The sequence below is a fragment of the Musca autumnalis genome, unplaced genomic scaffold (assembly GCF_047663935.1).
Source record: "Musca autumnalis isolate F117 unplaced genomic scaffold, ASM4766393v1 scaffold_5, whole genome shotgun sequence".
In the NCBI taxonomy this organism is placed as follows: domain Eukaryota; kingdom Metazoa; phylum Arthropoda; class Insecta; order Diptera; family Muscidae; genus Musca; species Musca autumnalis.
Genome location: NW_027412088.1, coordinates 112,191,543 through 112,219,161, shown reverse-complemented (window position 1 = coordinate 112,219,161; position 27,619 = coordinate 112,191,543). Strand labels below are relative to the sequence as shown.

Sequence of the window (27,619 nt, the reverse complement as noted above, 5' to 3'; positions counted from 1 at the left end):
AAAATTTTGTTGAAAAAATTGTGTGAATTGCTTTATTTTTGGAAAACATTTCACAGTACTGAACTGGTTTTTGTTGTAGTTGCTGGCTGATGCATCTACCTGGTAATTGTGCCATGGTATAAGTAGAGTTGGGCAATTGAACGACCTAGTTCACTGTCCTAGTTCAAAAACGTATGAGCAACATCATCCAAACTAACGTGAGATAATAAGTATACGCATTTTGTTCAAAGAAACGACCGGTGTCCATTGAACTAGATAGTGAACTAGGTAGTTCAATATAGTTCAATTTGCACAACTCTAGGTATAAGTACATAGTCTAATGGCTATATTACACCATAAGCTTTTTCACATGTATTTTGTCACTTTGGGTATACTAATATAAAGACCAGCTGATGTCATACATGAGAAAAACATATGGTGTAACATAGCCATAAACCGTGTTTTATGCCTTGTTCAGACTGACGGTGTTTCGCTCTCTATTCGTTGTTCGACCCCAAATTACGATGTAATTACTTCATTTTCCATACAAAATATTGAGAACGAACAACGATTTGTGTACATTGTTCAATTTAAATTACTCTCAGAACGATGATAAAATATGTCCCATCTCTAACAAATGGGAGAATTTATCGAAATAAAATAATTATGAAAGGAAAAATACAAAATTTAAAAATTTATTAAAAACCCAAACATTTTTAGAAAAAATGCAAAATATGAATGAAAAGAAAACGGTTTAACGGCTAGTATAAATTCAAATCATCATTGTGTCTTCTCTTTCATTGCACTTGCATTTCTTGTCCATTGATTCAAATTCGCGTACAAATTAAGAAACAAAAGTCAAATGCCTGCCGGAAAGTTTGTATACCAAAAAGTTATTTTGGCAGGTCTCTCTCTCGTTAATTTTTAAAATAGAAAAATTTGAAAATATACTGAAAAAGCCAAAATTGTGAGAAAAAATAGAAAACATGAATGAAAATAATATAATTTTGTATTAAATAGATATCTGAAAGGAGGACAAATATTTTTTCAGTTCATATCAATTAATTTTACTAGTCTTTTGGCTGAAACTTTCTTTTAATCAGTAAACAAAAACTATGAAAATTTGAATCATGTTGCTATGAATTGTGTACCATGTCGTATGAACGGGTTAATTCGTGTACGTAATTATGAGAACGAACGACGTTATTCAAATGCTGATATGAACATGGCATTAGGGGGTATGGTCCAATAATAGCTCTGTTCCTTTATGTGCAAGAATCTTAAAGTTTTACCACTTTTTACTCGAAAAGCGTTCCTTTAAGGCCGCTGCACATACGGCACGTTGAGCGTTGCGTTACAACAACCACATCAAAACTTCAAGAACAAACTTGGCATCACTTACACATTTTTCATGTGGTTGTTGTTTTCAACGCGCAACGCGTCACACAACGGACCGTATGTATTTTGCCCATTACTTCAGACACCATACCATTCATGTGGGAGCAGTTTACAACTTCTACTACTTTTGCCGGTTTTACCATTTTCAATAGTAAAGGAACAGACCACATATTAGGGTATTGATTTCGTAACTGTAATGGGTACTTTACACTATATGTATTTTACATATGAGTTGTCACTTTTTATATACAAAATGTATACGCAAAGTGACAACACATATGAAAATAACATATCGTGTAAAGTACCCTTAAACAAGCTATTACTTCAACATTTTTCTTAGTTTCTGTTTTGACTGTGTTTCTTTTTAGAATATTGGCATCATTGTTTTTGGTGCGAAAAGAAACTTGATAAATTAAAATTAAAAGAAATAAGATCAGTGGAAAGGGAAAAATTGCGATTATATTCTCATCAGTCGTGTTTTCGTGTTTTACAACCGTGAAAGGCAGACGTGTTCGGAGTTGTTCGGTGTTATAGAGGATTTGTAACGGTACGGTTGCAGTTTAAAAGTAAAATTTGATCCGATTTTTTGAAGGTAATTTAGGTGCAATTCTGAGGTTTTAAATATCGCGTTTCAAACCCCATTTTTGTCAATGAAATATGTATATTGTAAATTGCGTACAATCTAATATTGTGAAGACGATTGAGAAAAGGGAATTGCATTTCGGTTGAAGAAATGAAAACCACGTTCGTTTGTGTGTGTTTTACGGTGATGCTTTGTTTTTTATCCTTCTCGTTTGCTCAAACAACATAACATGTGTGTATTTCTGTGTTAAGCTTGCCTTAGAAAAACTGATTTGGACTCATTCCAAAAAAGTAGCGTCTTCGTGTTTGCTTATTTGAATTGGTGTCAATTGTTTTGTTTGTCACTGGCTAAAGGCTCTTGCTTCCTCGGGAGCTGAGAAGTGGTGGAAGTGGTGTGATGATGAAAGAAGTGGTGCTATTTTAAGAAAGCAATCCCAAACAGAACAAAGAAAATGTCGAGTTTATTTTAGGCAAAGTGGGGAAGGAATTTCTAAAATAAATAAAAATGTCTAGTTGAATGAACTTTCTTTGGGATAGACAATAACTTGAAACATGAAACAAGATACATACATACAGTTAGTCAACTTTATTATTGCAAAACCAAAATTATTACAAAATTTTAAATAAAACATAATTTTATTGGTATAAATAAATATCATTATTAATATTTTTGTTAACAATACAATTCTTACACATGTTTATTAATAGAATAAAATAAAAAGTAGATAAATTTCGCTAAACATTTTCTTAAAATTAACAAAAATGCGTTCAACTCATTATTTGCACTGTCAACTAAAGAATTGCAAAATTCACAACTTTTAAGTCTTTCGCGGTATTTTTCGATAAGTTGGTTCTAATATTTCGTGTGCCCACATTTGGCATCGAAAACAGCTTGTAAACGTATCTGAATTTTATAAATAAGTTTCGGAATGTCATATTCCAATGGTATTTTTTGCTATTCTTCTTTAATGCATTTTATTTAGTCCGAATTCCGACCTATTCCCGATTTTTTTCTTTAGGAGTTGATATCTAGACACTGGATCGGGATGTAAATGACTTTGGTACAGTTGTATAACAACCAAGTCTTACATAAATTAGATTTATGCTTAGGGTCGTTGTCTTGGTAGTACTTATATTGCAATTTGTTTGAATTTCTATATATTATGATGGGAGGGAAATGGTTTTTACCTAGTCACTCGTGATGAGTGCTTGTTATTATGTAGCACTTTTCTAACTTTTCCATTTGACACACTTACTCCAAAATCATTTTTAATTAGAAAAGGCTATTTTCTTGGGCTATTTCGTTAATTTCTTTAATCATTCTACAGTCAATTCGCGTGGTTACTATTTTGGACCTGCCATGTAACGCCCTCAGTTTGAGCCTGGCTTCTTTCACGGTGCGGTATATGATGTTTTATACACTTCTCAGCTTACGAGAGGTGATTTTAGGGATTTCTCTTTCAGATTTAACATTATTATAATTGGAATATACCAAATATAGCATATTTTCCGAAACCGTTTACCTAACTTTCTCTTTTTCTGAATATACCGTCTATGTTACACACACAAAAATTAATTTATGATCAAAAATTATGGATCTACAGGTCCACATACCATAAAAGTCTTAAAAATCCTTAAATGCAAAAAATCGCGGGGAAACCCAGGATTTTATTGCACATTAATTCATTTTGCAATTATTTAGTTGACACCACAAAAACCGGATACCTATCCTTTTTGCCCGTAGTTTTTGTTACTTCCAACCGATTTCTGCATTTATTGGCTTCATGTTGTCGTTAACAGACAAAAAGCCCAACATTATTGAAAGAATTTCTTGTAGTAATTCCTAATTAAACATCTAAATTTTTAAAAATTCATCGTTTGCAATAATATAGTTGACTAACTGTATTTGTTTTATTATTTCCCCAGAACTGCAATGATCTCAAATAAAAAATCGTTAACAGATTAAAAACTTGGTTGTATGTATTTATCCCCGTCCATTTAACTTGGGTGAAAGAAGCCGCCATACTAGGTTTTGTACTTTTCGATTGGTGGTTTGGTTTTGCCGCTACTTGTGATTTTTGACGTACAAAAACCACTGTTCAAGCAGGAATGTCAACTGTTTTAAGGTAAAAATCGCTACAGACCTATGGTGTAGTAGTAGTGATTTTTACCTCGGAACAGTTGGCATCCATGCATTTAAAGCACTGTTGGGCAGAAATGCTCGGCCTCATGCACAAAAGTGTAAAAAATACATGAGTCTCTCGCAATTTGCACCATTGATTTAAAGACCACATTGCTTCATCATCAACATGTATACATGCTAATTATGTGTATTGGAAATGATCTCACAAAAATACCTTCGTATGCTACGTAGTATGCTTAAAACATTTGTGTAGACAACATGATAATTTGCTGCATTTTTTGATATTCCACGAAGATTCAAAAGCAATAATAATAATAGGTCTGTCTGTTTCCCTAAAATTTGTAACAATTTGTACCAATTGTTGCTGGAAGTCGTCTGTTAACACAAAAAACCAGCAAAAGAGATCGATTCGAGAGAGACATTTTGACAGTTCTTTCACTTAGAGTCTGCAAATTCTTGCTGGACAAATTTCTTCTAGCAACCACTAGCAATTCTTCTTCTTCCTGAAAACAGTTAATCGTCTGTTTTTAGTTTGTTGTTGATTTAAGTTTGTGAAAATTAAAAACTATTTTATTGTGGAAATAACATAGTATAATTGTATTGTTTTATGGAGAACAAATTTGTAAAGTGGAAAAATACTTTTTTTGTTTCATTTTCTTTTTTATTTTTAATAAAAGTAACCAGACAGACTTAATGCTGTTGGAGTGTTTGTTGTATCAATAAAATTACTTATGTCGGCAACAGGCGTGTTCCAGGAACTCTGTTTTCAAAACGTTTTTTTCGACTGATACAGTTTCTTTTTGTGTGGATATCATACAGATTAGAGTTCTACTCCCCTTTTTCCAAGAAAGTCATATGAACCTTAAGTTTTTGATATAGAGTTGGCGAAGGAGAATATAAATTTGTTGTCATCCCTGCCATGGAAACCGTGAGGAACATTTAAATAATATTAACCCAGATATGCCCATTCTTGGTACCTATTGATTTCAAAAGTATTTTTATATTATTTTTGGAAGTAAATGAGAAATAGAAACGCAGTGTTTATAGATTTTTAAACGTTTATGGAAAAAAATTGGTTTTTGAAGCCATCCTACATTGGGCAATTCCAATTCCACTACAGATGTTGCACACAGAATAAAAAAGTTAACATAACATACCTACATCCATTGGTGGAGAGTAAGTTCGAAATTAGGTTAGGTATGGGTAACCTTGGATCGAAGTGAGAAAATTAATATTCAATTTTCATTGAATTATTTCGGTGAATCATTTTTCTCCATTTCCAAGCAGGGCTGCCAGATAATTTTTATTGAAAATCGTCAAAATGACGATTTTTAAAATTAAAATCGTCAAATCTATTTTACAAAAACATATGAACCATCAACACGTTTCAAAACATATATTAAAATGCGAAATAAATCCGTTTCATTATTTTCAAACATTTCCTCAAAATCCAAAAGCTTTAGTTCACGAAATTCTGAATCCAATTTTTACATTTCCTTCTTATTGACAAATTGTGAATATTCGTTAAGGATGCCGAAAAATCAATAAAACTATTCTTAAAATCAAATCTATTAAACTTTTAAAATTTCTGCACAAAGCTCAATATAACGCAGTTAATTGCTCAGAACAGAATCTACTATTGTTGAAATTTTGACGTTTTGTTCCTTTATAAATTTACCAAAAAAATAGGAGATTGTTGCAGGTTCTGGAGCAGTGCAATTATATATTTTGCCTGTTTCCATTGAATTCTGTTTGGTTCTAGTTAAAAATTCCTTTGCACATTCACCCAAACATATCGTCATGAAATCTGATACATAAAGCTAAAATACATGTTCTGGCAAAATTTCAAGCTTCTACGTCCAAAAATAACGATTATTGTGATTATTGTTTAACAATTAATTTTTAAAACCAACTAAGTTTTTACAAATTCATATTTTACAACATTTTTATGACTGCATTAGCAAAATGTCCAAAAATCGTAATTTTTTGGGTAAAATTCGTCAAATCGTAATTTATCATTTTTTGACCAAAAACTCGTCAAATCTGGCAGTCGTGTTTCCAAGTCCGACTTTTTGAGTTTTCAATGAGAACTTCTCATACAATCATTTGAAATGCCGCGAACCTTTAGGAAGCTATGGTTACTCATGTTCTGTCCGCCGCTGTATTATTTTGTCGTTTCACTCTGTTTTATCGCAATTTGTCACCCTTAACCATACAAACAAATAAATAAATAAGAAGGAGTGGTGTGTTTATTGTTTAACAAAATGAAAATTATATGTTGGAATTTGTGTCAACTAAGTTGACATTGCCCTTCACAATTAAGAATGGGAGTTATAAATACAAATGTCTGCCAAGTCACGCTATTTTTGTTCATACTTCCATTGTTATCGGCCATGACATGGAGTTGAAAACTGTGATTTTTAAAGTTTTAATTAATTTCTTATGGCGTCCTTTAACTCGGGCTAAGATTTATGAAGGATAGAAAAAATAGTTGTTGAATATGTTCTACATTTGTTATGGACGACTATGATTGAAATCTGCCCAAGTAAACCTCGTTGGCTTTAATATTGAATACATATCTAATTTATTGCAGGGGGACTCATAAAGTGTTTCATAATTTTCCGCATAATATGTTTCTTCTTTGTAATACAGTACAACTTCAATATTTCGTAATCCATGTGACCGGCAATTTTATACGAATTATCGAGGATTTCGAATTAGCGAGGTTTAAATGTGAAGGAAATGGCTTCAATGGACCGACAACTTATACGAATTATCGAGATTTTCGATTTATCGAGGTACGAATTATCGCGATTCTACTGTATAAAATATAGTTTCCTTCTTCTTCCACTAATATTCGATTTGTTATAGAAACACATGACTTGAAAACAAATCAATTTTTTAATTTATAATAATGTGTAGTAAAGTAGAATATAACAAAAGGTTCACAGCGTTGATGTGAATCTTAAAATTCTTTACAATTCCAGATTTTATACAACCTTTTTTTATTTTTCAAAGCTCAAAGCAATTACTTACAAGCGCCCATAAAACTAGATTTGAATAAGCAGAACGTACGAAACAGTACGGGGGAATAATTTCAATTATCACTTCCTGAATATGACTCATTGACAAAGCGATGAGAATACATACAATTGTTCCCCAAAATGTTCTTTGTTTGAGCGGCGAATACACACTTAAAAGCAAATTAAAGTCAATTTACACAGTAAGAGGCTGTTATCCAAAGCCAGTAAACTTCAAGATAAAGCTAAAAATATCGTTTTTTGTGAAAAATCTAGTAACAAATGTAATATATTATTTAAAAATCAAATTTCAAAGTCTTGGTCTTCTGAATGGAAATTCCCCTTGAGTTTTGTCGTTCCGCCGATTCATCTTAAAGGAGAGAGTTAGGAAACACAAAATCAAATTTCAAAGTCTCGGTCTTCTGAATGGAAATTCCCCTTGAATTTTGTCGTTCCGCCGATTCATCTTATAGGAGAGAGTTAGGAAACACACGGGGAATTTCCGTTCAGAATATCCCATATATTTGTAATTTTGTACTTATTGATATAAATTCTAATAAATAAACTTAAATAATAAATATAACAGCTTTGTTAAGAAAATTGGAAAGTATTTGTGAAAAGATGAGGAAGTAATTTTTTAGAGATTATAAAATAAAACAAATATTAAATCCCTGATGATGGTTGTCGGAGATGACCGAAATATCGGAAAATAAAAATAATATTAAAAACAAAATAAAATGTTTTTAATTTGCTGACCTCAAGCCAAACCAAAACTTAGAGAAAATTTATTTATTTATTTTTTTTTTTCAGATAAATTAAAGGAAATTCAACATGGATTGTGGTACATCATTTGCCAAATATGTTCTATTTATATTCAATGCCATCGTGACGGTAAGTTTTCAATAAAATGAAATGTAATAAACAAGTTATTTATTAATGTAATAACCGGTTTGCTATGTAATAGTAACACTTTGTTTATTCAACCAACAAAAACCTGTTAAAGCAGAAGCATGGTACAATTGTACCATGAGCAGAAGACTTAGCGTAAACACGTGAAATATTATCAAGACTAAAAACAAATAAACACATGTGTGTATATGTTTTTCCGAATCAGACCATGAGATTCACATCATCACTAAAGACTTTGTAGTGGCGAGTTTTTGTTCCAAAATAGTTCTCGCTGCACTTTTTTGTTGATATAAATATGTTTGATTTGTTTGTATATAATGGAAACAGCCGTTTATCTCCATGCTGGGCTACCAAGTGATTCGTTGCAGATGTTCTTCTATTTTATTAAAAATATATATTAAGGTCAATTCCATTGATTATAAAGTGATAAGGAATACATTTCAACTGCTGCTCGTTATTTCGAATGCTCATTTCCTTCGTTTCATAAAAAAAACTTCTGCAAAGTGTGTTATTTTGCATTTTATAATGAAATAGTATACCATAAATAAAATTCAATCCACGTTTGTCCAATTTAATTTTCGACGTTGGCAGCGATATTATTGGGCCATTAGGTTAGGTTATAGGATGCGCTGTTGTTGTTAATTTTTGACAGCTACTTTACTCGGAGACCAGCGGTCCATTGTGTTCATTCTGAAATTAGATAAGAAATGTGGTAGGAGGGGAAAGGAAAGAATTTTAGAAAGAGGGTAGATTAACAGAGTGTTGGAAAAGAAGTTGTTACTTCAACTTTCATAGTCACCATGGGCAGTTAAGGTTCCTGCAGTAGGTTAACAGGGCTGCAGGGTCAATGGAGTAAAAATAAGAGGGAGTTACCACCTCATGCACACCAAACAGTCTGTGTCTATTGACTGACAGTGTAGGCCACCGGCAGAGAAGGTGTTTGTCTCAGTCTCATCGACATCCTCATATAGCTTGCAATATTCAATGTTGTTGTCCTCCCACTTGTCATAAATCTGATGTCTGAGTGACCTGGTGACCAAATAGATTTTGCTAAATGTAATGGAAATTCCGAAATAACCCGTGTTTTCGGTAAATATTTGAAAATCATGATGTTCATTTGTTCCCTTATATTTGCGACTTAAAATGTTTTTTGAATTTTAATTTTTTTTTATTAAATTCAGAATTCCTTAAGTTAGTGTTTTAATAATGAAAAAATATATAAAAAAATAAAAATACCACTTTGTTAAAAAAATATCATTTAAAAAAATGTACTGAGGAAGTGCTTTAGTTTTGGCCGATACTATACATGTTATTCTTACCCCCCGTTTACACATGCAAGTGACAGTTCGAAAAAATTTAAGTTTCGACTATAATATGTAAACAGAACTGTCTGCAAGTTACTTGCATGTGTAAACGAGGGGTTAATGAGTATTTACTACTACCAACTATCGACATTATTTGGTATGTGAGAGTACCAGGTCATATTAGATGCAAACAATGTCTCAATCTACAATATCTGAAACTATGTCGTTTTTGAGTTTTTTAGTTCACCATCAATCTACTCATTTTACATTTTTATCATAAAGGCAAAATGGTGCCAAATGGTTATCATAGTGAAATTTATAGAGGTTCTGGCATTTGAAAGATTGTTTTATCAAAAATAACATTACGGAGTCTTTTTAGAGTCCTTTTGGTGATCAAAAATTGATTAAGTCGTTTGTATGATCAGAAAGGGACTCGAAAGTGACTCCCTGTAATGATTAAAAAGAGTTCAATTTAAAATACAACAACAAATGTGTAGCAGTCACAAATAAATCATTGAGGCGTTTAAAATGTGACTATTTTTTCGTTATTTATTGTCACATTTTGCTCTTCATGAAGATTGAAAAATGCTTAATCAAAAAAGGGTCATGCAGGTGTTTGAAAAGTGGTTATAATTATGTATCTTCTGATCATATTTTGTGATTGTTTTATTTTATTTTTGTTTGGTTGTAAATAATTCTCATATACACTTTCTATAAAACTTTGATATAAAAGTAACGTATAATATTAAGTGTATATACAAACACAACACATGTTCAGGTTTTACCAAGTGAAATGAAGAAGCAGTATACTAACCACCGCGCAACATAAAGGTTAATAAAAAGACATAACAAAGTAGAAAGACTATAAAACAAAGGAAAGAATAAAAAGAAAATTCTTTTAATATATTTCGTCTAATAAATAAATGACTCCCTAAAGACTCATAAACGATTATAACAAGTAAAAAAGTATCAGTCGGCTTTGCCGACAGAGATATACCCTCAGCCTGTGCAAATTGAAACACTTTTTTCACAAAAAACTTATGTATTATGACTTATGACAAAAATGTTGATTAGGATTAAAGCTCAAAAATTTTGCGGAAAAGGTACTTAAAGGAATGGACCGACATAGACCATGGGGGTGCCATAGGGGGTTTTTACACCCTTGGGGCTGTTTTCTGAAGAAATATGGACTTGCCCCTGAAACATTTTTGGGAGGTACCTGAAAGAGTGGACCGATATGGCTTATCTACGAACTTAAACTAAGTTTGGAAACAATATGACGAATGCCAAATTTTGGCTGGAATCGGCATTTCCGTTCGAGAATTATCTTGCGCTTCCACCCATAAACATTGTGTCATAGGCTTTGTTTTTCAACTTTCAGGCTATTTTTTCAGGAAGTATGGACTTGCCCCTGAGGAAACTTGTACCTTCGTATAGGGGACAGTGAATACAAGATGTTACAACAAAAACCAAGGCGATTCGAGAGCAGATCCTAAACTGAACTTTTCCGAAATTTTGTTTTACCGATTGAGTTCATATTGGAACCTCGTCTAAGTCTGGTAGAAATTTCATAATGTGCAAAGTATGGACCAAATCGGTTACTCCCTTCAAGAGTTATCGTTCGCACAAATTTTCCGAATATTTTCGAACTTTTGTGGGGGAGGTACCGGAAGGAGTGGACCGATATAATCCATCTTTGAACTTGAACTAAGTTTGGACAAAATATTACGAAACCCAAATTTTGGACCGAATCGGCAGATCCGTTCGAGAGTTATCTTGCGCTCCAACCACTACACACGGTGTCATAGGGTTTTTTGTAACTTTCAGGCTATTTTCTCAGGAAGTATGGACATGCCCCTAATGAAACATACAGCGTCGTATAGAGGACAGCGAATACAACTTGCGTAAACAAAAATCAAAGCGATTCGAGACCAGGTCCTAAACTGAACTTTTCCGAAATTTTGTGTGGGAGGTACCCGAAGGAGTGGACCGATTGAGTCCATATCGGAACCTCATCTAAGTTTGGTAGAAGTTACACGATATGCAAAGTAAGGACCAAATTGGTTACTCCCTTCAAGAGTTATCGTGCGCACAAGTTTTGCGACAATTTTTGAACATTTGTGGGGGAGGTACCTGAAGGAGTGGACCTATATGGCCCATCTTCGAACTTAAATCGAATCTAGACAAAATATTTCGATATCCAAAATTTGAACCGAATCGATTGATCCATTCGAGAGTTATCGTGCGCACCAGCCAGCCAGACAGACCGACAGACAGACAGACGGACGGACATTGCTAGATCTACTCAAAATTGTCTGAAACGGATATCGTACAAACATACTTGGGGTCTAAAACCATTATTTCGATGAGGCACATTTTTGGTCGTATCAAAGTGTAAATACCCTCTTTAGCCTAAAGGCTGAGGGTATAAACATGACTCGAAAAAGAGTCCCAAATTAGTCAACAAATCACCAATAAATGGTTGAAATGCGACTCGAAAAAGACTTTATATGCCATCAGAAAATGGGCAAAAATGACTCGAAACTAATGCATTTGTGATTTGTTTAGAAGAGTCGCCTGAGGTTACGTTTTCCTCCCGACAAAGAAGTCATTTATGATCAGAAAATGAGCTCATATTCCAGCTTTTTAATCATGCAGTCGAATCAAAAAAATCGAATTTGATTAAAATTTTCAAAAAATGCTAGCTGGGAACATTTCTGAACTCGTTTAGAAGTTAACTTTTAAATTTGTATATTGTGTTGCGGCTTACAATATTTTCAAAGACTAGCAAATGTACATACCGACATACATATTGTGTTTGTATTTTCTTAACTTCGTCTAGAATTTTAAGAACATCCCCGATTTGAAATTTTTATTTACCTAATCATTTTTGCTTTTAATATATTCAGCATTGTTTAGGTATTGGTTTTCAAAATATTTGTATTTTGGTTTGTGTGTTTGCGCGTCTGTGACGACGACCAACAACGACGTACCTGACTATTTTCATCATTACGAAACTGTGAATGGCGGCTAACCGGTTTTAAAGTTTGTCTGCTGTGCGAAAACAAAAAAAATAAAAGTGGGTCTAACAAAAATTCACAGTAATGTATTGTTGTTATTGTTGAACGAACGTGTGATTGTAATTTAAATGAACATCAACAATAACAATTTAGTCGTTTAAAAAAAGTTATTGTGTTGTTGTTTTCAACAGTCAACGCTGCTAGAAATTCAATTTCATGTACACCACCTACATTCCCATCCAGCTCCCTCCTTCTTGATGAATGATGAATGTAATGTTGTATGGACATCATACTTATACAAAAAAACCGACAAAACGAATTAAGTTGCTATACCCTTGCCCACTGGTAACTATTGCTACGGCATTTGCACGTTATCTTTCAAACTTGTTTTCATTTACACAAAAAAAACTATTCTGAGAACTAGAAATGAAAATTATTAGCTATAATTTATTGTGGCCACATCTGTATACATAGAGATATATAGATACATTAGTATCAACACATGTGTTTTGAGCAGATACTAAATTGACTTGATTTCATGTAATTATTATCAAGATTTACAATAACGAAGCAGTATTGATGTAAAAAATAAACCTGTTAGCATGCATATATTCATATATAAAAATACCTTTACAAAACTTTTTAGAACCTAGTTGCGTAGATCTTCACCTTGATTATAAAGATATCATCGCCTCCGTTTTTTTTTTTTTTTGTATTATGCACTTAGATACTAACCAAAAAACAATTTCTTGGGAAGTGCAAAAAAAATTTTAATGAATATAAACATACAAATGTACACTAAAGCCAGAAAAATATAATTATTTGATGAGAAAGTATGAGCAAGCTTTATCAAATAACATTTCCAAAGCCTGGTTTTGCACGATTCAATGATTCACAACAAAAACATATTTATCTGCACACAGAACACGATACAATTTAAATTTAGCTTCCATTCAGAAATTCTGCTGTTTGTTTTAAGTCCAGATAAATTATTATAAAATATTTTCAAAACAATTTTTTGCTACTTCCTTTTTATTCTGATTTAGCAACCGGTTTTGCCGCCTTGTTAATGGTGTCAGACTAGATTTCCGTTGAAGAATTTTGTAGTATAGAAGAAACTAACTGCCTTTGTTGTTTGTACATATTTGATTTCAAATATGTAGAATAACGTGTGTACATTAATATGTATTTATTTTTGTTCTTTTTATGACGATTGTTATTATTTCTATGTAGGTATATTACTCAATGGATGAATCAGTAATATTATTTCGAATCAATAATTTTATTTTATTGATTTCATTATATCTGAGTAATAATAATATGTTTTTATGCCTCCACATATCCATTCCATTAGTAAAATTGTTCCTTCGATTTACATGACAGAGGCTTGCGTTAATTTCGTATTTACCAACAAAAACTAAAGCATAAAATGACACAGACCATTTTAAATCTAATAACCTGTTCTAGATTAAAACATGTATTTTAATTTTAAAAGCCTAACATAAATTACAAAAGAAAAAAAATATATATATATATATATATATATATATATATATATATATATTGCAACGTTTTATGTTGCTCAACACACACTATGTTATGCTTGCATTTGTATGAATATGTGTTCAGACCTTCGACAAAAACTTTGAAGACGTAATACATACAAACATGCTGACGAGACATTATCCACATCCTGTCTGTTGCTATCTTTGGGGCAGAAAGACGCCATTGATTATTGCGTCAGACGAAAGTAATGCGTAGAAAGTGAATTTCATAAAACAGCATCCATCGTCAACAACCATTTTTTAGCCACCACTTAACTATAGTAGAAGCGAACAAAGGAGCACATATTCAAAAGGCCAAACATAGTCGACAGTAACTTTTGCTGCATGGTCATATTACGCATTAAATTTGTACATAAGCGCACACAGTTTGTCAGCTAAATGTGCGTAAAAGCAAAAAATGTAAATAATTTTTAGTATTCAAATTTTAATTGAGCCACAAATTTTCTCACAAATTCTACAGGTGATTAGGACAACATTAGTCAAAATATAAGAGGTTTATGCATGATTTGCATCTACTACAGCCAAAAATAATGATTACGCTGGTCAACACGTCTTCTGTTTCCTCCGATTTTTTTGTGTTTCTTACTCAACTGTGCTATATACATACATACACTGGTGTGCGAAATAATAGAGCCACTGAAGTTACAACGCTTTAAACATTTCTAACCCCCAGTTTTTGTAGCTTATTTTTGTTCGTTCGTCTATATTCGTAATAATTTAGGCATTCATAGCTCAGCCCCCAGATGACATACACATCTAATTTTTCGTATACCCGTTCCATACATCATTAGGGATTCCTCATTTAAAAATCAGCGCTCTACATTTGCGCTAAAGCGAGTAAATCGATCTACAAAATTTGACAATTCGTGTGAGAAGAATAAAAATTTTTACAAAAACTGGGGGTAAATCACTTCTGAAAACTGTTTTATGGCGCAAATTCAATTTTTGTAGTGGAACATTATCCCATAAATAAAATTCTGTCAACATTTGTCCAATTTGGGGGTTGACCTTGTATTAGGTAGGGCAGAGCCTGTAAAGAGCTGTGCGAAATAATAGAGCCACTTTAGGTAAATAAGACAATTTCTTAAGGAAATTTAAACTTAACCGCCAAAATCATAGGGAAAACTTTAGTTTACCTTCCTAACATTCTTTTCCTGAATGAACCTGCACCAAAAATTAAAATTGTAATTCCCCTTCTAGAGTTAGCCCCATTAACCATATGGACCCAGAATCAAAGATAATGTCCCATAAAGACCTCCAATATATTGCAAATGTCAATAATATTTGTGATTGTGAAGAAAATGTGCTAAACTATTATCAAAAATAAGAAAACATCAAACCCCGTCGAAAAAAGTTAATGTTTTTATGATTTTAGATCAAAAAATGGGAGGTCCTCTAAGGAATATTACCCTTTGTAGCTCCTCTGCTCCAAAAAACGAGAAAATAATGGATTGCTATCAGCTCTAACAGATCTTAGGTGTTATTTAAGAACAGCCCAAAACAATTTATGGGTACAGAAATTACAAATCCTTAACATAAAGACGGAATATGTTTACACGTAATCGTAGATGAACGCGTGGATTGGCCTATGGCTGAACATTTTCCTTGACAGGTAGTATAAAATTTATTTAATTTGAACGGACAGCTTCGGATATCATTTTCATTCGCCACTGGTAGCCTGGACATTTAATAAAGCTAACCTCGATGTTTTATAAGGCCTGAAATACTCAGCAATAACGGAGGTAGCCAGAGATGGGTATTCTTCATGAACTGTTATAAACATACTTTGCCTTTGTGTTTAAGATTCGTGATTTCTGTACCCATAAATTGTTTTAGACCGTTCTTAAATAACACCTAAGATCTGTTAGAGTTGATAATAATCCATTATTTACTCGTTTATTGAAGCAGAGGAGCTACAAAGCGTAATATTCTTTACAGGGCTCCCATTTTTTTGCTCTGAAATCATAAAAATATAAACTTTTTTCGACCGGTTTTTTATGTTTTCTAATTTTTGAAAGTAGTTTAGAACATTTCTTTATGGGGCATTATCTTTGATTCTGGGCCCATATGGGTTTTCAGCCCCATTAACTCTAGAAGGGGGATTAAAATTAATTTTTAAATTAAATTAAATTAAATTTTGGTGCAGGTTCATTCAGGAAAATAATGTTAGGAAGGAAAGCTAAACTTTTCCCTATGATTTTGACGGTCAGGTTTAAATTTCCTTAAGAAATTGTCTTATTTACCTAAAGTGGCTCTATTATTTCGCACAGCTCTTTACAGGCTCTGCCCTGCCTAATACAAGGTCAACCCCCAAATTGGACAAATGTTGACAGAATTTTATTTATGGGATAATGTTCCACTACAAAAATTGAATTTGCGCCATAAAACACTTTTCAGAAGTGATTTAGAAACGTTTAATAGGTTATAACTTCTGTGGCTCTATTATTTCGCACACCAGTGTATGTACATAGATTTCTGAAGCAAATTATGTAAATTTTTTAACGCAGGTCTAAAATTTATCATGACATTTTCAAGACTCTCGCCAAAATCTGAAATGATGTTACGTCCCGTTTGACATCTTTATTGTCACTGGAAGATAGCCGTGGACATCCCACGCATTTTGATATACAATATACATACATATGTCTTGATGACGAAATTATGGTTAAAGCACTCAAAATACGCAATTTTTAAAAAGTCTGACATGGGTCTTCTATATTTTCCCACGTATACCTGTTTACATCGATCACACGACATCTTCTTAACAAGAGAATAAAATAGTTACAGAATAGGTCAGGCCCCCTGACAGACAAAAACTGCTTTCGGATTTGAAAATTTACATTTTTTTAATTTACGAAAAATTATTTACCTTTTAGGAATTTTTAATGACACTTGCGGCAGATGAGTAGGGGAACTCTGTAACTTTTTTCTTTGTTACCCACAAAAATCGGAGAGATAGAGATTCGCACGAAGAATCCCACTACAGAGACCACCCTATGAGAAGGAATATTTATTATTTATTGTCGGGTAAAGAAATGAAAAAAGAGAACATTCGGAATCGTCTGGAACCTTCGAGGTTGCAATTTAAACTAAACAAGCAAAAATATTAAAAATATCATGACTATCGCGTTCTCGGAAAACATTTGTTAAGGGCAAATATTGATGCTTTAACCAACCCTCTTATTGCCACTGGGTGTCACGAAAAATGGTTGCGAAAATTCAACTCGGTTATTTTTGCAGGTGTTTATAATCTACACCACGCTGTGGTAACGAGTATTATGTCTTTGTGCATTTGTATGTAACATTTTTAGGGATATACATAGTATCACTTTCTGAGTCGATTTATGTAGATTTATGCATGTTCGTTTGTCATTCATTGCCTGATTCGGCTCAAAATTGGAAAAGGTAATTGCCATAGGAAGAACTCTATTGTTTTTGGTGAAAATCGGTTCAGATTTCGATATAGCTCCCATATATATTTTTCTCCGATTTAATGTATTTGATATCTATATATAAAATAGAAAAATGTTTGTACGTTTGTGGACTCAAAAACCGCTGAACCGTTCTTCGTGAAATTTTGAGAGTATATTACTACATGGTCTGAAAGTAACGTAGGCTATAAAAAATTTCTGAAATTCCGCGTTGATCCGAAGATATTTTTATTTTATTTATTTCGATGTAATATAAATAAGCCTACCAAGGCCGATGATATTGCGTCAGAATCGGAGGTACTTACAAAAAATTTGGATTTTTTATACAAGTATCTATAGAATGGTAACAGATAATGTCTCCAAATTTTGGATGTGTGAAGAAATTTGGTCTAGAAATAAATTTGCCAACTTTTATTGTAATCGGTTTGGATTTGGATGTAGCTCCCATATATATTTTCGGCCGATTTCATGTATATTATGTATTATACACGCTATGTATGCCCAATTTCAATGAAGCGAAGCGGACCGGGTCAGTTTCAGTTTTTGATATAGCTCCCATACAAATTTTCGGCCGATTTGAAGTATTTGATGCAGCAAACGCCCGCTACATCTGTCCAATCTTGATGACAAATGTGTTATTTCAGTCACGATTTGCAGACTTCATATCAAGTAATTTCATTTTGTCTATGTTTTCCAAACAATTAGTTGATAAACTGTATGTATGTACACAAGGAAAGAAGCCTGCAAATACTCCTACAAGGTCTTTAAAAACAAGCGGCACAATAGGAATTTTGTTGTAGACTTTGGGCGACAAATATTGCAATGTGGATGATAACAAATATAAGACTCACAAGTAGAAGTATTTTTAATATTGTGGGGGTAGAGCAAGCAAGTTAGTTTTCAATACAACTCTTGTATCGAAGTGTGTGTAAATACAAACACCGCATACATATCTATACGTACGTATATAAATGCTGACGGCGTAGTTAGTATTGTTGTGCTGTGAATAACACAAAGAAATTATAAAAGATGAAACCTTGCAAGGGTCTGTAAAACGACAGAAAAACTGGTTTCTATGACGACAAGTATACAATCTGGTTTATTTTTGGTTGTGACGTCATATGAAGGTTTATGTACATTTTAGCCTCTGTTGAAAATTATAGATACATATATTGGACATTTTAACATTACCCAATGGGTTTAATAAACCCGGTTATATGTAAACATACTATAATATTGCCTTAGGTCCCACTTGTATCATATTTTTTGTATTGCTGGAATAAAGCTTTGCACGAGATCTCAGCATAATATTTATAACCTGCGGGTCATCTTAACGGTTCATTTACTGTTAAAGAAAATTAATTAAAAATTTTGTATTGAAAGTTTGATATGCACATTTCAGTTACATTGTTCTTGAAATTTTAATCAGTACCTTCAATTTTATCGATTATCAAAATATAAATAAATGGGAGATTTTTAGAGGTGTTTAGTTGTGGCCTGTTTCACTAAGACGATTCAAATACAAATTAATTTCAACTGCTGCTGAACTTCTGTTTTTTATTTTTAATCAAACAATCATTTTCTACAATAACAGGAGTTTGGTAGTAATTCGAACTAATTTTAATTCGGAGCTTTTTAGAGAAACACGTCTTTAATGTTTTATTTTCTAAAATATTATTAGATAGCACTCACTTTTATTTCTGTATTGTCTGTTCCGATCTTGTTACTGCTTTAAATATTTGTTTATTTTAAAAAATATTTTGATTGTGACATACATATGTATAACAATGATATTTTTTCTACAAGTATGCGGATAAAAATATATGAAATATGAAAAATATGTTTTCTGTGTTAAACGTCGTGATCATATTTCTCCTTATGTGAAAGAGTTTCTTGGCTGCACGTTTGAAAATTTTTTGAGTTTGCGGTCTATGTTATTCTTCTATAAGGTTTTTAAGTTGAAGACCCCTTTATGTGTGTTGAGTCTGTTCACGTTTTCTCGTTCTGAGAGGAACAAACAGATAATTGTTCCGCAGTTGACTCCTTTTTTGGAAAAATCGTTTTATGTTAGAATTTCGCGTGTTTATAACAATCTGCCACCATGTCTCAAGACATTTAATTCCTCCTTAAAATGTTACAAGAATAAATTATGTGCTCATTTTAATCGTAATCAAATACAGCGTTCATAAATGTTGTCTTAGTTTGTAATGATATATTGTTGCATAGCTGATTCTATTAATGATTATTTTGTTATATATTTTCATTTCTTAATTTACATGCTTTTGCTTTTATTTATGTTTAATTCTATTCATGATATGCTAAGAAATATTGTTAGATATAAGTATCTGAGAGTAGTTATTGTATAGCTGTTTTTGGAACCGCTCATGGCCCTATGGGCTAGGTTACTGTGTTTGTCAAATAAAATTAAATTAAATTAAAAAAAAAAAATCAGCTACTGGCGCCAATAAAGCTAACACAAAACATTTCTGTACTTAACCAATAAACAATTACTTTGAGTTTGTCTGGCATTCATTGCCATCAGCCAGCATCATTTTTATGTTCTCAATTCATGAATGGCTGATGTCACAAACATGAACTTTGCCAGACTTTTGTTTTACTCCCATAACCTCATGTACAAACATACGTACATATGCATGTATGTATGTGCTCATCATGCGATCAACATTATTTTTTTATTTATTTCGCGGGTCGCCACAAATCGCCATAATTCATTCCCTTGCCGTGCAACACATATCACTTGTAAAGGGAATTCATTGAGAATTTCTAACCTAAAAATAATTACATTAGACCATTTTGCCATGTTAAAAGGTCATTTTGTGTAATTGTCACACTGTCACATGTGTAATAGTTTAAATATTAGTTTATTTAATTAAAAAATTGCAAGTAATGATCACGAAACATGCCCCTAAAGAGCCTTAGAAATAAAGCCCAAGTGTATGTACTCGTGTGCGGTTTAACATGCTAATAAATTGTAGTAGAGGAATGTTATGATGATATCAAAATTAAATTGATATAAAAAGTGACAAACAGTAATTTTTTTAAATGTTAACAAAGTTTTATCTAAAATTTTGCCTAGATTCTCACTCATATTTGGTTCTTAGGTTTAAAAAAGATGTGTGTTGCAAAGTTCGTGAAATCCTCCGCCTGAATACATTATTATCCGAACATTCCATTTTACCTACACCTTTTTTAGACGTAGTTCAAAACATTTTAAATTTAATTCGAGAATTCCATTTGTATTTCGAATTACAAATAAAATGTTACAAATTACAACTAAAATATTTCGAATTACATCTGAAAAAGGATGTAGATGCGTTAGTATATAAAGCTGATTTTTAAGTATAGTTATTAACCTGTAATATATGCGTTACTTAGAAGTACATTAGTATCCCTTTAGAATCGAAAACCTCAAAAAAATTAATCGAATTAAATCGAAGTCTCGATAATGTGACGCTTTCATACGGCCAAAATGTCCCTCATCGAATGGTTTTAGATCTCAAATATGTGTAGACGAAATCCGTTTCAGGAAATCTAAAGTCTATTTAGCCAAGTCCATTTATCTGTCTGCTGGCTGGAGCGCACGATAACAATGGATATGATCACAAGATAACTCTCGAAGGGAGTACTTTGTACTTCATAATATTTTACAAGACATAGATCAAGTTCGAATATGGATTATACCGGTTCACTCCTTCGGGTATACATCCCACACAAAATTTTGATCTTTGTTTGAGACCTGCTCTCGAATAGTTTTGATTTTTTTTTGTAACAGGTTTTTTTCTGGGCCTCTATTACGACGGTACATATTTTAGGAGCAGTTCATATTTCCTGAGAAAATGGCCCGAAAGCCGTAAAACTCTTACGGCAACCATGTGTAGCGGCTGGTGGGCACAATTTTCGAACCGAATACTACCTTGTTTCAAACTTTGAAGATCGTAACATTTCTAACAAAAAATCTTATCTAAAGTTCGAAGATGGTGCTTATCGGTCCACTCCTTCCTGTACCTCACTACAAAAGCAAAAGTTCAATATTTTCACTAAAATTTTACGCGCAAAGTCTCTTGAACGAAGCAGCCGGTATGGTCAAACTTTGGATCTCATAATATTTTGTCCAAACTAAGTTAAGTTCGAAAATTGGACTTATCGGTCCATTGCCTACCAGCTACCAGTAAACCTCCTACTTCTCTCTCACACACACACGAGGATCCCTTTAAATTTTTTACCGAAGCTACTCCTTGTGGTACTGTTACCGCGATATTATGTTTTTCGTGGGCAAGTCCATGCTTTCTGACATAATGGTCAGCAGAAGCTTTAAATTATACGGTGACCTACTGAAAATACTGGTAGGTTCGATATCTATCGAAAGGAATGACTCTCAAAAATGGACTATGTCGTTTTATTTCTTCATGTAGCTTCTCTGCAACACTTTTGAGCTTTAATCCAAATCCATATTTTTGTCGACAAAATATTTTTTTTTGGAAAAGATTTTGGTTGTGTCGATCTGTCCATATATAAAATTTTCAATTCACGCAGACTGAGGGTATTTCTCTGTCGTCAAAATTGTCATAATTATTTTTACACAATTGCTCTCAAGGAACCTTATTCATATAAGGTAGTATTATCGTCGAATTTGAATGTATTAAGTCAAATATTTTCTTTGTTTTTGCCGTCGTGCACTCCGTGCAAAAACAAAAAATTCCATGCGGAATTAAAAAATTGTTTTTTAAAACATGTTATCTTTTTAAATTATTTTCTGTGCGGAAAAATTCTGAGGGAAATATTCATCATTGCCCTGAAAATGTTCTTTAACATTATGTTTTTGTTTGAATGTTTTTTTGACTTTTCATATTCAACATGTTGGCTTGATACCAGTATTGTTTTTTGAGTTGTTGAAAAATCTCAACTCGATTCCAAGTTATCTATCAACGTTTACATTTTTTATTTCAGGTTGCATCATTTTCACTGACAGTCACTGTATTTGTCCAAAATTTTAACAAAAATAGTACATTCTTGCAGACTTGCAATAATATGTATACCAAAACATATCCCATAAAAATTTTAGAACGCCGTAAAATTTCGAATTAATTTAGCCTGGTTTTATGTAGTATTTGTAAAAAGATCCTGAATATTAAACACGGTTATTTTCATTATTCCCATGGTCGTTGGTATTGAAAATAATCCATATCAATTCATGTATTGATAAAGCAGCCATATTATGACTCATATACGTAACAAAAAAACCGTATCGCTGTGAATTCCGTTTTAACAAAAAATTATCTATTATTAGTACATGCAAGTACTTGCAGCAAAAAAAGTTTTCAATTACACACAAATTTCCAAGACGCTGTTTAAAACAGAATTGTGAAATACAATTTAGTGTGACTAACAATTAACACCTACAATGCGAACGCATATTGTCCTCACCTTTATTCAAATTAACAGCTTTTTAAGAAACAATTTCCTTGTAAATATCGGCTATTTAATTAAACAACAGCTGGGCTGCTGCATGCTATTTCCAGAGTGGTGATCTCATATGTTTACTTTCTTACTTTTTTATTTTGTATTGCCTTTGTTGTTGTGAACTGAAGAAGAATTTAAAACAACGAGACACACAATGAGATAAATTCGGTATTCACATCACAAAGATTATTGCATTGGCAGACAGTTGTGTTCAATGAACGAAAATGCGGTTTTTTATTCTTGCTTTCATTTGAAAGTGTTTTGTTATTTTTTTGCACACAACAGCGTTGGCCTCTGTTACCTTTAATTGTTATAAAAATATTGCTACCTATTAATCTTTATCCCTAGAAAAACATTGCCGAGTGGAAAATGAATATAAATATGTTCATATTCCACTTCATTTTTGAATAGTAAATAAATAATTGATTAATGAAATTGATCGAAATTCATATGAATTCTATTTGATTTATTGGGAAATTTATGCATTCTTGACACCAGTAAGATGTTCTACGTTAGTTCGATAGCTCATGTGAAGGAGGAAAATATAGGTGCATTCAATGTCTATACCAGGTCGGCCTTCCGACACATAAACTCGAATACAATTGGCTTGAAACTGCTGGTATAGACTTTGGTTGCATTTTGTAAATCAAAAGGAAATTGAAATTAACATTGGATGCCCATAAATCCAATTGCCCTAAATTGTTAAAAGTTGTTGTTGGCGTTTTTTATTGTTGGACTGCAGAATTTTACATCTTTGTGTCTATTTCAGCTTGAGTCCATATTTTGTTGTATTCAAGTATTTGAATAACAACAAAATGTTTTACAGATACAGAGTCGGCGAAAAAAGGAACTGATGAAGTTGTTTGGTGACAACTGAAACTATAGTATTCCCTACCCTCCGCCCGCAACTAATCAATTTCATATCCACTGTAAAACATTTTGCCGTTATTCAAATACTTGAACACAACAAAATATGGACTCAAGCTGAAATAAACACAAAGATGTTAAAAGTTGTTAACATGTTTATATACAATTAATTTTTTTTAAGTTTTTTTTTTTTTTTTTTTTGCAAAGGTCACAATTAGAATATACAAACTTGATTACAGTGAATTATGTGTACCTACGCATATATTTATATGTATTGCATATTTTCGCATTTGCTTGCCATAATCCCGTTTGCATAAGTTTCCCCATCTGGGTGTGTGGTAACCTTAATCGCTTGTGGAATACATAATTAGTGAATCATATTAGGAATTCCACAGAAAGGTTGGCTAAAGTTATTGTAGTTCAGTTTTTTAATAGAAAATTGTGCACGGCATAATATGAGACACAACAAAATATAACTTATAGAAATGGAAAATCCAGTTATTATATTTCCGCATATATAATATTCACAAGAATGTAGAATTTTTGATCTAAAATAAAGTTATAATTTAAATTCCTAAATTTTATTTCTCAAATATTTCAAATAAATAGACATTCAAACTGTAATAACAAATCTAATTGCTTCTTATTTCCTATTCCTTTTGACAGATTCTTGGCATTTTGGTCATTGTCTTTGGCGTTCTTATTTTGAATAGCATTGGTATGATCGAAGTTGATGGTCAAACTGGTTTCCCACCTCAAGCTGCTATGCCAATTGGTATGATTACCATTGGTTCCATTGTAGTATTCATATCTTTCTTAGGATGTTGCGGTGCAATTCGTGAAGATGTCTGCATGACTATGTGCTATGCTGTACTGATGCTGGTATTGTTGATAGTACAATTGGTCATTGTAGTATTGTTGTGGACCAACCACGAAAAAATTGAAACCGCCATGGATAATGTTATCGAAAGCGCATGGGAATCTGAAGTTCGTGAAGCTGGTGTATTTGAAGTTGTTCAAAAATCGGTAAGGAATATTAGCAGTTGCCTGAAAACTTAGAAATAATTGTTTATTTGTTTTTCCGTTCATAGCTCAAATGCTGTGGTGTCAACAGTGCCGCTGATTATGCTCTTCTCGGCCGTCTCCCACCAAAATCTTGCTGCCCTGCTGATGAAACTTGCATCCTTGTTAACTATTATTCCGGTTGCAAAAAGGAAGCCCGTAAATTCATAACAGGCAGTTCTGAAAAAGCCAAATACTTTGGTCTTGGTTTAATTGTGGTTGAGGTGAGTTAACAGGAAGGAAGGTGAAATATGTATACCCATCCGTCAGAATTTCATGTTACTGGTCCAAACCCACATTTTTTGTCATAGCCAATTTCCAAAAATATACATAAAATTGATTAAGTAGGGAACATATGAAAATATTGAAAATGTGGTCCAAGCCATCAAAATACCTTTTTTAACCTGAATGAATTGGGGGCTCTTAATATTTTTGTTTATGAAAATGCGAAACCTGGACCTATATTGAAAAATTTTAGTTTTTCTTTTCTTTCGTTTTTTCATAGTAGGCTGTTTTTTTCTAGGGGAGGGTTACTAACCCGACGCCCAAACCCAAGTTTTTAACGTTCTTATGGGTGAACGCGCGGCACATGTTAGCTCACTACCTTTAACGGGTGTTAAAGGCAGTTCCCCAGGTGACACCACGGGGAGGTCAGTGTCCACTTGAGATGAAAGAGGGACCAAGATAAATCCTGGGCTTTGCCATGTTAAAACCGGTCAGGACCGTTCCTTGGTATCTTCCATCCCCTACGTCACCCAATGTCCACAATGAGGATTAAAAAAAAAAAAAACAAAACAAAAAAAGCATTACCTAGAAGCCACTAGAACTCTTTCGAGCATTACTTAGAAACCACTAGAACTCTTAACATGTTCGAAAGTTACAGACTTTTGTTCAGTAATACTTGACTCCAAGAATAGGTTAAATATGGAGGTAACAATTTTAAGGGGCTTCATATGAAGGATAAGTTGCCTTTAAGGATCTGGGGCCACCGGAACTGATTCCGGATATAGTCTCTTGAACCAGCTACTTTCTAAAAATGTTAAAAAATCTACGTCTTTAAACTCTACATTTTCATCTCTAGCTTATTGAGGAAGAGTCGGAGGCGGGTTTATGGTGGAGAGTACTCACAATCTTTTCCTAATTATTGACATAGACATTATAAAATGTCTCAAAAAGGGAAATGCATTTAATCAGACAATGGCCTTTTCATTTTGAATATTTTTTAATTAGAACCTCTTCATAAATGTAAACAAAGCATTTTGTCCAATAATCTAATTAAATTAAAATAATGTTGAGAATTGTGTTATGTTATTAATCAACCCACTTATGAACGTTGGATGTTAATATAAATATGTGCAGGTAATTCCATTCTAAGCTCAATAATATAGGACCTCCATACGTGTCATTTAGTCCGAGTCCGAACAGAGTGTAGTAAAAGTACGACACCACTTGTGCCTTACAAGGCTGAAATATCGCCGTGGTAATAAAATAAATTTTGTCAGACTGCAAATCCAGATAGATATCTAAAATACTACAAATAACTTCACGCATTAATATGCATACCCCCTTATTAGCATTTTTTCAATAAGTCGCAATGCATGTTAACTTCAAAAATTAGAATTAGGTTAATCAATCATTGTTTATACATATGTATACACATATATACTAATATACATAATTAAATGAAATTTTCTTTTATTTCGTAGCTCGTTGGTTTCATATTCGCTTGCTGTCTGGCCAACAATGTGCGCAACAATAAACGACGAAGCGCTTATTAACTTGGAAAGCAATGAAGGACAATAAATTGTAATACCAACATTGCCACCAAAAAAAAAAACAACAACAAAACATTACCCTGCAACAAAAACAAAGTTTTTCCTCAAGTTATTTGTTTTTTCATGCACACAAAGGATTTAAATATATACATATATAATTTGTTACATCACGTACAGTACATGCATACCTGTAAACAAACCAATAGAATACATTATTAATCCATATTTACCAAATTTATATACAACATATATACAAATTTATAACAGTTAATCTGAATATTGTTTTCATATTGTAATAGATTTACAAAGAACAAGATACGTATAAGTTGAATATAAATACATATATAACACAGGAAGAAGAAGAAGCTGTTACAAATCCATGAAATATCCTCACATTTTTTGCTGTATATTAAATTTTTTATTATCATTAGTATTTATATAAAGATCGAAAACAAAAATAAGTATACATTGAATTTCACTACTTTACTTTGTACATATCTACATGTATTAATAATACATTATTTTTTGTATGTTTATATTCCATTTTGTACGTTTTCTAATAAGTATGCCAAAATCTCCCTCCAATATAAAAAAGCTTAAATTTAAACGCACAATCGATTGTCATATTATCTGCTCTATTATTTGTGTCTCCTAAATACCGTAGATTTTTTGGAAAGAAATCTCAATATTTTTATACCAACACTAAATATGTTAAAGAAGGAAATAAATAAATATGTATCTCGAATAAATATAAAAAGGAATACATTTATTTGAAGACCTATCTTAATATACAGTGGCTAATAAGGGACACTAAACTCATTTTTTTATATTTTACTCGATAGCACCTCAGAAGTAACACCAACTTCTGTCAATTCAAAACCAACGGATCTATAGAGCATGCGTGACCAAGAAGAGAGCAGAACAAATTTAAATGTATTCAAAATATTGGCAACTTATGATAGTGTATTAGTAAGTTTGTATGGAAGAAAGCCACAAGACCAATGGTGCACAAGAAGAGAATACTATTTTGGGTTTTCGTATGGGAAAGAGAGTTGCATTTAACTTTTTCGTAAAGACGCGTGA

General features: G+C 32.6%; 1 protein-coding gene across 4 annotated transcripts; it reads left to right on the top strand.

The window, feature by feature from the left end:
* The first annotated feature begins 1,802 nt into the window (after nucleotides 1-1,802).
* Tsp42Ee (Tetraspanin 42Ee) lies at nucleotides 1,803-27,293 on the top strand. Of its 4 annotated transcripts, none has more exons than XM_073989723.1 (5): nucleotides 1,803-1,924; nucleotides 7,933-8,013; nucleotides 24,366-24,725; nucleotides 24,791-24,985; nucleotides 26,468-27,293. In XM_073989723.1, exons 2-5 carry the CDS (start codon nucleotides 7,954-7,956, stop codon nucleotides 26,537-26,539), a joined length of 687 nt encoding a protein of 228 aa, XP_073845824.1. In that variant the 5' UTR covers nucleotides 1,803-1,924; nucleotides 7,933-7,953; the 3' UTR covers nucleotides 26,540-27,293. The 4 variants fall into 4 exon arrangements, with proteins under 4 accessions (XP_073845824.1, XP_073845825.1, XP_073845826.1 ...); XM_073989724.1 differs by having other exon boundaries at nucleotides 1,813-1,969; XM_073989725.1 differs by having other exon boundaries at nucleotides 1,818-2,191.
* The last annotated feature ends 326 nt before the right edge of the window (nucleotides 27,294-27,619 follow it).

Excerpts from the sequence above, each read along its gene's own strand:
- Tsp42Ee (XM_073989723.1), top strand. The coding sequence starts at position 7,954 with ATGGATTGTGGTACATCATTTGCCAAATATGTTCTATTTATATTCAAT. Across the intron at positions 24,726-24,790 it reads TTGAAGTTGTTCAAAAATCG|CTCAAATGCTGTGGTGTCAA; the intron begins GTAAGGAATATT and ends TTCCGTTCATAG. Across the intron at positions 24,986-26,467 it reads TTGGTTTAATTGTGGTTGAG|CTCGTTGGTTTCATATTCGC; the intron begins GTGAGTTAACAG and ends TTTATTTCGTAG.